Raw genomic sequence first — 15,157 nt, 5'->3', positions numbered from 1 at the left:
ATGCTCACCTTGTGAGGACACGTACACACGGACACGGACACGTACACAGGTACACAAACATACAGACAAAGCTGGTTGTTGGAGTGGTTTGCACCACTCAAAAATACAGGATATAGGACTACTGTATATAATATATACACACACGAACACACACGCACACGCACGCACACACACACACACACACACACACACACATATATAAATAAATCAAAAAATCACACCTGTGTGAAGTGAGGGGCGCTCTTATCATCGTACATCATCGTGGCGTAAAATAGACACTATTGGCTCCATCTTGTGCCACCCTTATCCCTTATCCCTAAACTTATTTGCCATTTTTTACTATTTTGAAAAACATTATAAAATAGTTCAACTAGCCGATCTACATCGAGACGTTGTGAGGTTATAGATTGGCTATTTGAACTATTTTAAAAGGTTTTTTTAAATAGTAAAAATGGCAAATAAGTTTAGGGATAAGGGTTAAGGGGTGGCGCAAGATATAGCCCTATGTCTATTTGCTCAGACACTATGACGTGACATTATCCATACATTATCAATGGGAATTTGATCTTAGTACTTTATGATAATGATAAAAGGAGGATAAAATAAAGGGGGGACGCATTCTACAATGCTCTCCCCAATATTCCTATTGAATCTGGTAAACTCTGAATTAAAAGGTTAGAGGAGAACTGTGATCATGTTCAAAAAAGTTCTTGTGAAAGATAATAGCAAAAATCACACTTATCTTATCATCACACATCATCACATTCCATGCTCAGCCAATCAAATCATCACATTATGTGCTGCGGACACACAGACATGCAAAGCTGTGCATAGGTGTGCAAAAATAGAAGGTGCATGCACTTAGTTTGGTGATGGTATGTTTGCCTTGAAAAAGGCCTGGCCTATGGAGACCAAAACATGTAGATGTGGTTTTTAATAGTTCAATGAACTAAGCCTTTATATTAAAGATTGTATTACTTTTTGTACTTGTGGTCAAAACCAAAGACCTCCTCTTACTGTAACTATTAAGCATCAGTCTGTCCAGAATAAGAGATGAGGACATAACCTAACGTGACATAACCAAAGACTCATCTTTCACATGGAGTCACCTTCTCCCCCTTCCCTCCATCCTTTCTTGCTTTGTCAATATTCACTTGCACACTCACACAGCTGAATATATTCGACTGACTCTTGCCTTTTAAAGGCAATTCATTTTCATTGCAATAGTGTAGTATTGCCTGTAGCTCTGTCAAGTTACTCACCATTGGATTTTCCTGTATCGTTCTGAACTGGGTCTGGTGGGAGCAGCGAGATACTCTTTCTTGAGGAACAGCTTCCGTGTCATTGGGTCTGTGCATAGGACACCTGCATTGCAGAGGGCCCCTGGGAGTAGACGTATTGCCCTGTGTGTGTGGAGGAGTACAGCACTGTGTGGGGATTGTTGTACATCATGTGACCATGTGACATGGAGGACGTGATGGCCTGACCGTGTTGCCGTTGCGGGGCCAGTGAGTGCTGCTGCAGCTGGCTCAGAGACATGGTGGGGGTGCCAGGAGGGTAAGGAGTGCCTGCTGGCATGATGGTGAAGCCGCTGGGCAGCTGCTCTGTAAAGTTGCTGTAGGTCGACACGCCGGGCAGGTAGTTGGGGAATGACAGTGCGCTGCTCATCTGCACATTGGTGGAGGAGGCTGTGGGCACAGTGGACTGGTCACTGCTGGTAGTGCCTCGTAACCTGGCATCCTCAGTGTGCTCCAGGCTCTCTGACTCGGACACCTGGAACGTTAGGTCCGCCTCCTCGAAGCCCTTGTTGCTAATGCGCACGTCTGTGGTTGGATCATAGTGCGATGGGGGGTCCGGGGAGTTGAAGCATGTTCGGACCAGGGCTTTGCCCTCCTCACTAGTGATCATGGGCTGGAGCTTGTGAGTGCCATTGGTGTACACATGTCCCGTTTCACTAACCACCAGCAGGAGAACCTGGGTACCTGTCAGCATGGCGAGCTCATAGGCCTTCTTCATTATACCAATTTTTCGCTTGCTGAAGGTTGTGTATCGCCTTGCCTTGTTTTTAATGAATTCCATTTTAATCTTTACACGCCCACGTGTCTTCTTCCTCTGCGGTTTTCCCTGTGGGACCACTCCCTCCATCTTCCCTCTCTTATGCTTTACCAACCCCCTTCTCTTGGGGTGATGACCATCATCTGCCAAGGATGATTCCTTTTCTGACCTTCTGTATGGTGGTCCATTCTGTCTATTATCTCTATCCGGAATGGACCTGACTGCATGCATATCATCTTCTTCCATGTCCAAAACAGAACACATCTCACTCTCAACATCTCCTGATCTGTGCTTTGTACTACCCCTGTCTAAAACAGACTTCTTTACTGACTGTGCCGATGCAGATAGGCTCCGTAACTTCATTATTATAGTGTCTCTAAACACCAGCCAAAAGGTTTACCTCTCCTTTCTTCTCCTTTAACTTCTTTTTAACGTTTTGCTTCTTTTTGCTCTGGTAAGTTCAGCTCTAGCTCTGCACTTTATCTGTTGCTTTCACACTGAGAGGTGTCTGGCTGTGAGCTGCTTTTTAAAGGACCAAATTCTGCAACGTCACCTTTACGACACAAAGTTCAATTGTACGTATGTAACTATAGGTGATCAAAAGAACTACGCTACAAAGTTCAACTCAATGCAACTCATTGCAACTCAATGAGTTGCATTATTGATGTAGTTTGCCTTAAAAACCGTCTCGTCCCGACCGATCCTTTGGTATGGTTTGGGCTTAATACTTCCAAGTCACTATGAACAATGATGTTTATGGTTTGCCACCAGAACAATGATGTTATGGTTACCGTATGTCTCAGTCATAGTGATGTGGTTCTCTGTCTATATATGGTCATATTGGGTTTGTTTATGGTTATGTCTGAGTCATAGTGACGTGGTCGTCTGTCTATATATGGGCATATTGGGTTTGTTTATGGTTATGTCTTAGTCATAGTGACATGCCATGGTCCTATATATGGACTTTGCAGCCACCCGTCTTCTCTTGGGGTGATGATCATCATCTGCCATTTCTGACCTGCTGTATGGAGATGCATTCTGTCTATTATCTCTATCAACTCCGTGTTTGACTTTAAGTGACTTTTTAGTGATTGGCCAATTCAGACTGGTGCCGTAATATCATTATTATAGCATCTCTGCTAAACACCAGACAAATTGGGTTCCTTCTCCTTTCTAATTATTTAAATACTTTGGTGCAAATTGACAGATAACACTCTGATTTGTTATACTGCTCTGATGGCCTCCTCTCCAGCTGACCAGCTTATTTGCACACTGACAGGCTTGTGGCAGGATGGCTGTGCAACTGTAAGCTTTCCTTTTAAACTTTAAAAGGTGACGTTACAGAATTGGTCCTTGAAAATGTAAAGGACCAATTCTGTAACGTCACCTGGCTCGAACACACACATGCGTAACCCAGGCAACGCGGGACCATCACATTATAGCGATTAATTAGGCACTGGGCATCAAGTGCCAACACCGTGCCAGCTTACTGATTTGAGACAATTATGAAATTGCAGCTGTCTCCATATGACACCACATCACCCACAACATGCCTATAAGGTTCTTACTTACTCCTCTTCGTCCCCTATGGGACATAAGGCTTCAATGAGCGCTCTCCATTGCATCCGATCCCTGGCAGCATGTTGCGCCTCTCCCCAGGACAGGTTCATCTGTTCCAGCTCCTGCGTCACAGTTCTGCGCCAGGTGGTCTTGGGCCTCCCAGGTTTTCTTTTGCCTGGTGGTGTCCATCGTAAGGCCACCTTTGTGATGCAGTCCTGCTCCATCCTCAGTACATGTCCTAGCCATCTCAGGCGTCTGTGTGTAATGTCCTTTGTAATGCTCCGGCTCCCTGTTTGTTTGTACAGTTCATTGTTTGATATTTTATTCGGCCAAAAGATCTGACATATACGTCTGAGGCATCTGTTGTGGAACACTTCTATTCTCCTAGTGTCTGTTTTGACCACTCTCCAGCTCTCAGAACCATACAGCAGAATAGACTTGACATTGCTGTTGTATAAGAGCATCTTTGTTTTAAGGCTATATTGTTTTGATCTCCAGATGGATCGGAGTTGGGAGAAAGCACCCTGAGCCTTCCCCAACCTTGCTTTGATGTCTTTTGATGCCCCACAAACTCAAGTGGTTTTTCATCGACAAGGATGGGTTGTGTGGGGGTAGAGTTCACACACAACACTTGTGTTTTTGAGGTGTTAATACCGAGTCCGACCTGTCTGGCGAAGGTGTTAAGCCTGTCAGTTTTAGCCTATAAGGTTAGTAACCTTATAAGCAACTGAATTCTGCAATCTTTAATTAAATGGCATGTGGTGGTTTAAATGCCCTTTTCCATCATATATCATATAATATGATATTGTTTAAATCCATTAGGCTATATCCTTCAGATTCATTGTATTCATTAAACATGGCCAGTCAACTGTTCAACTGCAATTAATGTACTCATTTGTGCTGTATGCAACTCATTGCAACTCAATGAGTTGCATTATTGATGTAGATTATGGATCTATGGAGGGTTTATTTTAGGCCTATAATAATAATAACAATGAAGTTTAGTTGGGTACAAACAACCCTAATAATTAGCCTGCAGTAGCCTATTCATTTTATTTACCATTATTTTGTTTTTATTTTGCCTGTCACTCAGGAGGAATGGGAATGGGTGCTGGTATCCTTGTCAAAACAGGGGAGATGGCTAGATTTTGAGTCCGGAAACACCTCAGGTACAACTTATATCATTTGTACTGTGTTGTGTGTGAACAGAGCCATCACATCAATTATATTGCGCTGAATCCAACACTCATAATAATGGTTTTGGCAGGCCTTCAAAGCAAGCTGTATAGCAGAGTGGCTCAGAGTCCTGGGATTGTTCATTTTGTGTTGTGTTATAATTTGCATTAATTTAAACTGATGTTTGTGTCATAAGTATCCACACTGAAATTAAATATTACACAGCGATAAAGCCACATATTTATTTTTAAAGACCAGGTTGTCGCAAATAAAACCATCCACCTGTATGAATGATGCATTACCATGAAGTTAATAGTTTGATGTGTAATATTCGCCACTGCCATTTTCGTATTGTTCATTTGTGTCACTCCTGGTGTGTAAGGACCTTATGTCCCTCCCCATGTGGCAGTCCCATAAGGTCTTACTCTGAACAGATGGACAACCATGTCTTTCCGATTGACCAGGACTCTCTCTTGACGGGCTATTGAGTCTACAGGAGCAATTAGAAAAACAATCATTCACGCTGTCTGTCATGCATTCATTCTCAGGCTCACTGATTTGAAAGTGTGAAACCCAGTGAATCGTATGCAGGAGTGGCGCACTGCATATTAGCATCAAAATGCCCTGGTCTGCATACCAATGCACCAGGTGTGCACTTTTAGTCCTACTTTTCAACAACAGCCTTTCCCTCTCTCTGCACCCCTTATTCCTGAAAACTATGAATGATGGAGACTCAGAATACTGAGCTGAGCTGGCCATCTGATGATACAGGAGAGTTCCATTATGAGTTCTCAAAGGAGAAAACTTGGCTTATAATTCTTGAGCCATTACATAGGTTGTACAATAAAAAAAATTACCTTCCTTTCCTTTGGCTCATGAAAACAACTTATGTGCCCCACTCATTTCCAAATATCAGGACTTTTTGTGTTTTCTTCAAAATAAACTTTTTTTTCTACTACGCTACTTCAGATGTATTAAAAAAATGTCACAAATCATGAACGCAGCACAGTCAACGTGAAACTTTTCACTCCCAGTAGACCAGGGAATAACTACCACTCCAAATATTTCAAATGGGGTTGCCAACCCCAGGTTTTATTACCTATAATTTGTATGTAAAAGTCCAGAACTCAATATGCAGTAGGCCTACAATAGGATTACCACACTTGGCAACATAAATTAAATGGGTCCAAGTTTATTTCCTGTTACAGTGTTTGTGAATATCAGTAGCTTGATAACTTGATCAATCTCAATTTATAACAATTTACTAACAACAATGTATAAATTCGACGTATATTTGTTCTGTCGGTATACACAGTATATGTGTGTGATTTTGGAAATGTATGTATTTTGTGTATGTCACTTGTGTCCTGCTATGTGTTTTCACCAATAGAAATGTAAAACAAAAATCATAATAATTAAGAATAATGTAATGTAGCCTATTATACTAAACACTAATATATATATATATATATATATATATATATATATATATATATATATATATATATATATATATATATATATATAATATATATATATATATATATACAATCGAAGCTGGCTTCTGTTTGACAGCAGCTCCACGTGTTCAGTTTGTTTACATCTGGAGTAAAAAGCACGTTGTCGTTCCTAGCTTTCTCTCCATTGGCTCAGCGTGTGAGAAACTCCTCCCACACAGGCGGAACTCTAACACGGAAGCATTGTCTTTGCTGCGAAAAACAACTAAAATACCATCGTATGTGTTAAATTATGAAGTGAAAACCATGGCATATGTCACATACACGTCTGCGAAGTCATTTAATTCTGACCGGAAAATGAAGAAAACACTTTTAATCGTAAAAAACCTCCCGAGTCGTACGCTGTATGCACAAAATGGGTACATGGGCCAGTTAAACTCGTGGAAAGAAACCAAACCATCACCTTACGTATACAACAAAATGAAAGTATTGCACCTTTGGAATTGAACCTACATTATTGTGTCTTTATAGTTACCAGAACTCCGCATTCGAACATTTTAGCGCGTTTAAAACAGCCGGGAATAGACATGCGCACTGGGCGGAGTCAGGTTAGAGGCTGTCTGCAGCATTAGAAGTATTGGCGCCGGCGCCAGCTGATCCATTCATTCTTTCTTCGTCCTGGAGGTAAGAGAACCCGCCTGTAAGCTCGTCGTTACTCATTTTAAGAAGGAGTTTAATGTTATATTGGAGCTGAAAATATCGTTGAGTTTAACATCGTATATTTCCGTTGTCCCGCGCATCCATTTCGACTATTTTTTCTTCAATGGCGACCTTAAAACATTTAAGCGTTTCTTCAAACTACTCATCTGTTCTGTCCACGTTATCCTAAGCTATCTTGGCTAGATTGCAAATAGATTTCTGGTTGGGATCTACTGTTAATGTACAGATGTAACTCTGTTAAACTGGCTATTTATCCCACTGTAGTGGTGTTTGTTAAGGTAACGTAGTGTGCTGTGGACGTGGATCGGTACATCATGGACGTAGCAGAAGTGTAGTAACGCTACATAAAGGATTAGTGTGGTATTTTCGTGCCAATTCGTGGTCGTGGCTATGTAAGATAGCAGTATATATTATGATATATCGGTGTGTTGTGGTAGTGTATTATGGAGGGTTTGGATGAGCTTTGCGCGAACCAGAACAAGGCAAGGTTGAAAGCCTCCCGCTTTGTAGGCTAAAATTGGCGCGTGTTCGAGTTTCACAAATCGTTAAAAATCTACATCTAACTAATGTGTATGAAAATTCTATCAACGCTATGGTATACTTGGATTGTGTAGCTTTGTGTAGACCCGAACCTCTGATAAAATATTACAATTATCACAGTTTTCCATGAACAAACAAGGAAGCGACCCAAGACTACCCCTCCTATTTAGCTGGCTAATACTAGTAGCTAAAGTATTAGTACTAGTAGGCTATTTGTTCTTTATATACATGTGTTTTACCTCTCCGCGACATTACATAGGATACAGTACAGTTCATTCTTAAAGAGCTCATTCCTCACAATCACGACTTGTGAAAATGCTAATTTCAGTAGCTGGCTTGGCACGCAAAGTATTCTGAACTGTTCCTTTTGTCATTGCAGTGTGAAGTTGAACTGTGAAACCGTAGCTTCATCATGTCTAGACGCAGGTAAACTATGGAAATGGATACATACATACATGCATACAATTAATGTTCCTCGTTGATCATAAATAATACGTGCCGGTATGTACTCTTTACAGTGGTCGCATCACATTGCATGCAAGAGACGAGAATGCACCAGAGGAAGTGGCAAAGGTCCTCCCAAACAAAAGGAAAACAGAGGTTTGTTTGGCCATTAAATAGGTCTTATTTTGACTTCCCGTGTGTTCGTTTTGTCGCTATACTGTGCTGATGTTAACTGTCGTTTTTTATTTTCCAGCCGCCCAAAAATAATGTGCTACCTGCCAAGAAACACAATTATGAAATACAGGTTAGTGTCTTACAGTGCATCCTTAACCTTCCCCTATTCAATTCATATGAAGCTTTAAAGATCATCTATTTTTGTTGATGGGAAGATGTCGCTGATAAGTGTGTGTTTTGGAATATTATCTGTGTCATCGGTTAAGCGGTGCGCGCGCTTGATTGACTCCGCGTTTTGTGTTCCTACCCGCCTTATTTATCTCCCGGGCATTCAGTTTGAGCCTGTTGTGCAAATAAGTTACAAAGTTTAATTAGGCACTCATAGTTTTTGGTTGTTTTTACAACATCAAGCAGCTCTTATTACTCCTTGCCCTTAACTCTATTTGTATTTGAAATATGTGCGCCATGTACTTGCAAAGTGCTGTATTTCCCCCCTTGTTGATGCCCTTTGCCCAATTGCTTATGATGCTGCTTTTTTACCCATTACATGCTTTGAATTTTAACACATTCTGTATTTGTTTTTCTTGAGATTAGCTCAATGCTAACATGTATGTCTTATTAAAAATTACTGTGTACACTATCTGTATTATAGAATCGGTGGTCTCAAGAGGGTGCAAGTCCATGTGTCCTTATCGAGACTCCACATAAAGAGCTGGAACCCACAAATGACCCATCAAGGTTCAGACGATACAGATTCAAGAACCTCTTCATCAAACCTTCACCTATACCCTGTCTAAGGTGTGTGTGTGTGTGTGTGTGTGTGTGTGTGTGTGTGTGTGTGTGAGTGATTTTGACACCATTGTACTGTTTTGTTTAAGTAGCCTATATTTATCTTCACTCTGCTTTGTATGTGCTGTGGCTGCGTTGAGAAAATGTTACTTGGCCAAGTTTAACCCATTTTGACCTGAGATCAGATTCTAAAAATGTCTTCTACATCCTATCTACATCTACAGTTTTCTGAAAAAGCTATGTTTCTATGTCAGTCGGTCCAGGCACCCTAGGCTGCAATGTCAGCTTGACAGTGTGTCGTGGGTTCGAACCCTGATGCCGATGACTTTTGCTGCGGGTCACTCTCCATCTCTCTCAGGCATAAAAGCCCAAAGGTCTTCAACTTAATTTATCCATGTCTCCTTTCCAGTTGGGCGAGCTCAGATGACGTGTGGATCAAGATGTTAAATAAAGAGCTGAAGTATGTCCACGATAAAAGCTACCTGGAGCAGAATCCGAAGGTGCAGGCTAAGATGAGGGCCATTCTCCTGGACTGGCTTTTTGAGGTATATAGCTATTCTATTTGAGGTATTCGTTATGATATAAGATCTAGTATTGTATATCCTACACAGGAAAATATGGGGTGTTTATTGAACTCTGTATATATATTTTTTTTACAATCTTAAGACTGATTTTTACTAGCGGCATAATATAGAAACACAAAACGGAAACGAGATCGTCATCCAATTAGAGCTGTGTGGCAGTTGTTTGCCTAATGCTCCACAATGAGGCAGGCCTTCTGTTTTGTTTCACTTTTGGGCTACACCGTGTGTGGCACTGAACAAGCAAATATTTGCCAGTTTTTGCAGAATATTTGCCTATTAAAAAAATCATCAAAACATGTGTGTTATGTGGTTAAAAGGTTTGTTGTGACAACAAAGAAGGCTGACTTTTCTGATCTTGATGGGTTTGCAGGTGAGCGAGGTGTATGCTCTCCACCGACAGACTGCTTACCTGGCCCAGGACTTCTTTGACCGCTACATGATGAGTCAGGTGGACGTCAGTAAGGGGAACTTACAGCTCATCGGCATCACAGCCCTCTTTATTGCTGCCAAGATAGAAGTATGTTCTTCAACATCTCACTTTATTATTTTGTGAGTAACCTTTTGCTGTACATTTTCAATCCCCTGACAATCTCACTTACAATACTGTCTCTTTTCCTATCTTCTCCCAGGAGATATATCCACCCAAGATCCATGAATTTGCGTACGTTACGGATGGAGCCTGTGATATGTGGGACATCCAGCGGCTAGAACTCCTGATATTGAAGGTAGGTTAGCACAAACTGTTAACATACTCCAACCCAGTGACGGTTTGAGAGACTTACTTACTGCCATTATGCCAGCTGTCTGTTCTGGGCCTGCGTCTTTATATAGTAGTAGTACCCCAGGTGTGATGCAGGGTAAGGTTGAGAGAGATGTTAAATAAAATCTACTTGAGCATGTTGTGCTTTTTCCTATGTTTTTATTTTTTAAATTTTGTTTAGGCCTCACTGCTTCACTAGTTAGTTGCCCAGAGAGTGGGAGTTTCTGTTCTCCAGCACAGTCATACAGACTGCCAGATAGTATTACTCTCATGATGTACTTAACAAATTACTCATGATATTTAATCCTGTTCTTCCCCAGGCATTGGACTGGAACCTATGTCCGGAGACACCCATCACCTGGTTGAAGCTCTATGCCCAGGTTGAGACCCAGACAGATGGTGACAACTTCTTGGTGCCTCAGTTTTCACCACACGCCTACATCCAGATCACACAAGTAAGGGCAAATGGCAGTACACAAAAGTTATCTAATAATTGTGTGGAGAGCATGAGCTACAGTATTTATACTCAAACTGAATCTGTGTTGCTGTCACTCCCCACTTTGACAACCACTGGTATAGACTAGGCCCTAGTCTATACTAGTCACTAGGGTATGCACATGACATCATCATACCCAGAAGTTATGCGGGAACATTACTGAGTGGCAAAAAACTACTTTCTGGCCTTGACAGCCCATACACCCAAACAGAAAAGTCTGATTGCATTAAACGATGTTAAATTACATTAAACTCACTTTGCCGCTCGATTGGCACTCACTTTATGCATGCGCATACCCTCTATTAGTGGTTAAGTAGCAGTGTTCAGTCAGTTCTGCAGTCCTGTGTTGAAGCTCTTCATGTCTTAAATTAACTGTATTGTGTTGCAGTTGTTGGACTTGTGCATACTGGACATCGACTCACTGGATTACTCCTACAGCGTTCTAGCTGCTGCTGCCTTCTGCCACTTTTCTTCTTTTGAAGTAGTTCATAAAGTATCAGGTATGAGCATCGCCTTAACTTGACGTCAATGTGTGATAGTTATGCCAAAAGTCGTCTAGTACTTGTAGTTGCTCTTGAATGGAAGTGCATGGACACAAGCATGAGGCTGGCATTTCTTTCTCTCAAGGAACCTCTACTAATCTACCCACGCTAACAATTGGGGAACTAGCTGCTCAAACTATATGTATATAATATGTATGTATTTTCAGTCTTTCACTTTGAAATCTACCACTAACCAGGTTACACAGACTTGGATTGAATCTTGTTTTCCTCAATGGTCTTGTATTTAATTCTAATCAATGGTATAAAGATGTTATTGTCACCAATATAAAGAGTCTTAACTAAGCGTAGTTGCTGAAAGAGTCTTAACTAAGCGTAGTTGCTGAAACATGTAGTCACCCTGAAGTATAGAAAGAAGGTATGATGTCCACACACCGTTCTTAAACCCTGTGAGCTTAAGAATGGTGTGTGGACATCCTACCACCTTTCTGTATGTATATATTTTTTTTTGTTCAGCACCCGTCAACCTTTTTTGAGATGTGCGTGCTTCCATTTTAGATCTTGGCACCCTGAAGTATGACACAGTTGGCTCTCGTCCCCATTCCTATTGCACATACTCATGGGTGATGGTTTCTGAACACTCTTGTCTGCCTGCCCTCTTATCATTCTAGGTCTGACATGGGAGAGCATATCTACCTGTGTGCGGTGGATGACTGCCTTCTTTGATACGGTGCAAGCACTGCCCAAAGTTGAACTAAAGAACTTTGCCAAAGTTAAGATGGATGACCGGCACAACATCCAGACACATGTAGACTACCTGGAATTCTTGGTGAGTTTTCACGTGGTCTATTTGTTGGGTTTTCACTGTTCTTCACCTCCTGTCATGAAAATGTGCACCTCTTGCCTATTGTCCTGTCATGGAAATGTGCAGTACTCATCAAGTGAAGTGTAGAACTTGGACACTAGGTGGTGCTTTGGCACCAGAAACTACATTGAGTGGTGTTGTACATCTATCCTGCTTGCTTATATTTGATATCTATGTGTACAATGATTTTTATGTCACTAAATTCCACCTCTTTATCCAGAATTGACTATGCCATTGAAAATTCAGACCATATTTCCTATAAATTCTTGTCCCTAAAATATACCTAGCTTATTTCCGTCTTACCTTGCACAAGCTGAAGTAAGATTGTAAACATGAAACTATTCTGCCCCTAAATTAAGCCTCCTTCCTCCGTACTGATATGTACATATTCCTCTTACAGGGAATGGCTCATGAGAGACGGATTGACAGCCCAGACTGCCAGATGTCGCCTGTCACCATGGGATCACTGTCACCAGATATACTGACTCCACCCAGTAGCACAGAAAAACCCACCAGTCACTGAGATCCATGGACTCGTCAAAGCTCTTTGAGATTTTAAATGGTGAAGCCTGTAAAAGAAATCTTCAACCACATTTCATCCAGACCTACCGGGGTGAACTAGGATCACCCCATTGGTGACCAATAGGAGAGGCTTTTACTAAATGCCTAACTTTTAGGTTTTATTTTTACATGCCATACCTATTGCTTTTATCAAGATTGAAAGAGATTGTTCTGAATCAAGGCAACATCCTGAGACCAGAAACCTGCACTCCTGGTGTTCATTTGAACAAAGTTGTTGTCTCCAGGTGTTGAATGCTTAAGTGGCCAGAATGCCACATGCTGGTTCTAGTGGAATTGTGAATGAACAATTTCTGTAATGAGCTGTCTTGGGACAGGAGGTACAGAGATGCTGTATCGATAGATTGGGTTTTATAATGAATGTTTCCCCATCCTCAGTGTTATTGCCCTATCTCAAGAAAGTATTTAATTGTGTGAAGTGAAAGGGCAAATTTGAAGATGGTGAGAATCACTTTAATAAGGTATAAATTAATGTACAGGAATGTCTTGACCCAAGTGGTGACGGACACATTAATAACTTGCTACTTTTAATAGGAAGTATTGGGGATAATTCTCCCTCTCCAATTTAGTCATCCCAATTCCTGTAGCTGCTCCTGTGATGGTATAATATCATCATGGCTGATGACATGGGGGGGGAGGAACACAGCTTGTGGACTTTAGACGCACGAGCGTCTCCTCAAATCCTCCACAGACGTGTGTTGCCTTCACCAACCGCAGCATGGTACCTCCCCTTTCCACCTCAAAAGGGGTCACCTTAAAGGACCACTTCAGCACTTTTCAAACTAGCTTCATATAACAGGTCCTCACTAATCATGATAAAATTACTATTTATTTTTTTCCCCCCCTACTCTGTCTGTCTTTTCTTTTTTACAAAAATGTTTAGATTTGTTTTATTAGTGTGAGAACAATGGCTTCCATTTTTGCATTGCAACCTTTCAGGACTAGAAAGCCTGCGGTTTTTATTAGCTTGGATTCCCCAGGTGATTACTATATTTACCCAGGGTATCTGGGCTAAGCTCAAGAACTTGTTTCCAGCCAGGCCCTGCTCATAGAACATTTCATCGTAGTGGTTCAATGCCTTGTTCAAGGGCACTTCAGCGGTGGTAATTTTAACGTGTCGGACCGCTGATTCGAACTGGCGACCTTCCGGTATCACGACCGCTCCGCAATCCGTTCGGCCACCGCTGGTCACTGGTGGGTGGGTTTCTGAACTGCCCACAGCCCTCTTATGAGACACAGGCTGAGTAGAATATATATTTTTTTTACTTATTTTTTTATTCATGATTATTAGTGCGGACCTATTATATGAAGATGGGTTGAAAACTGGTGAAGTCGTCGCCAGTTAGAGTGGCTCAGTGATTTTCCTTTTGCCACTGTTGCAACCTGGTTGCATGTTCGAGTTACATTCCTGTAAAACTTGATTTCCGTAGGTAAATGACCTACAACTGTGTAGAATTCATGTTTTAAGGCATTGTATTTATTTCTTTATATGCCTATATGTACAATGTTTTTATATGTAAAAAGAAATACAGCTATGAATGGAATTACTGATCACTGCCAAAGGCAAAAGTTATTTATTTTGCTGTGACGTACTTGAAGGTGTGACACGTTAAAATACAGTTATTCATTAAATGTGTTGTACAGTTGCCTGTCCTATCTGAAGGTGCCTTAAACTTAGCTATGTAATCTACAAGCTGTGGTGTTAAACCAAGATGCTTGGTGCGGAGGCTTATTATGAGCCTTGTTGAACACAACTGTGACTCTTTGCTGTAGCCTGCAGTATTGAATAGAAATGCCTTTTGTTCTTGTACATCTGCAGTTCAAGTGAGATCTATGTAAACGGTAGATTCTAAAGAATGTCTTTTATACATTTTATATACACGGAGTAATCCCAACATTTAACTTTCATTGTATTTTTAAGTAAATGGTCAGAGTTTAAGTTGTGTTTCTATGATCTTTATCATCAATGGAATTTACTTGTGTCGTCTTTGCCTACTGCTCTATACTATCATGGCATAGGCTTGCCATAATGGAGACTCTTGTTCATATGAAACTTCATACATACACGCATATGTAAATAAAATTGCCACAGTTTAAGCTTGCCTTGTGAGAGGACTAATGCCGCTTTTCTATAAGACCCGGTTTGTTTTTGAAGTGCATTTCTTAGTGTCAACCATCTCAGACAATGCAATTTGAATTTCTAATATTCTTTAATCTATTACCTCTAAAACATACTTGCTTTTCAAGAGTGCAAAACTTCCCTTTGGACATAGCTTTGAAAAGATGCCTTAATAGAAGTGTACCAGGATTTAACACAACCTGACTGTTTTCAACAAAGCTGAACGAGAATGACATGTGGATTTAGTCAACTTCTGCTTGTTCTGTTTCTTAGTTTTAGAAATATAGTGCTTTCAAATTTGAGAAATTTACAATTGGGCTCAATGGCAGATATTGGCAT

At 41.0% G+C, this 15,157-nt stretch overlaps 2 protein-coding genes across 3 annotated transcripts; one reads left to right on the top strand and one right to left on the bottom strand.

Moving 5' to 3' along the window:
• Positions 1 to 1,341: 1,341 nt before the first annotated feature.
• On the bottom strand, positions 1,342 to 2,145 carry LOC306925041 (serum response factor-like; the record flags this gene model as incomplete). The annotated part of the gene is made up of 1 exon (XM_079503722.1): positions 1,342 to 2,145. One exon carries the CDS (start codon positions 2,143 to 2,145, stop codon positions 1,342 to 1,344), a length of 804 nt encoding a protein of 267 aa, XP_079359848.1.
• A 4,706-nt stretch (positions 2,146 to 6,851) lies between these two features.
• Positions 6,852 to 14,834, top strand: ccne2 (cyclin E2). Of its 2 annotated transcripts, none has more exons than XM_079504276.1 (12): positions 6,852 to 6,932; positions 7,888 to 7,934; positions 8,027 to 8,108; positions 8,206 to 8,256; positions 8,779 to 8,924; positions 9,325 to 9,460; positions 9,870 to 10,016; positions 10,129 to 10,224; positions 10,580 to 10,714; positions 11,144 to 11,255; positions 11,927 to 12,084; positions 12,521 to 14,834. In XM_079504276.1, exons 2-12 carry the CDS (start codon positions 7,921 to 7,923, stop codon positions 12,641 to 12,643), a joined length of 1,200 nt encoding a protein of 399 aa, XP_079360402.1. In that variant the 5' UTR covers positions 6,852 to 6,932; positions 7,888 to 7,920; the 3' UTR covers positions 12,644 to 14,834. The 2 variants fall into 2 exon arrangements, with proteins under 2 accessions (XP_079360402.1, XP_079360403.1); XM_079504277.1 differs by having other exon boundaries at positions 6,927 to 6,948.
• The last annotated feature ends 323 nt before the right edge of the window (positions 14,835 to 15,157 follow it).

Source organism: Electrona antarctica (genome assembly GCF_951216825.1).
Source record: "Electrona antarctica genome assembly, chromosome: 6".
Lineage (NCBI taxonomy): Eukaryota > Metazoa > Chordata > Actinopteri > Myctophiformes > Myctophidae > Electrona > Electrona antarctica.
The sequence above is the reverse complement of the archived record's forward strand: the minus strand, read 5'-3'. Positions and strand labels throughout refer to the sequence as shown.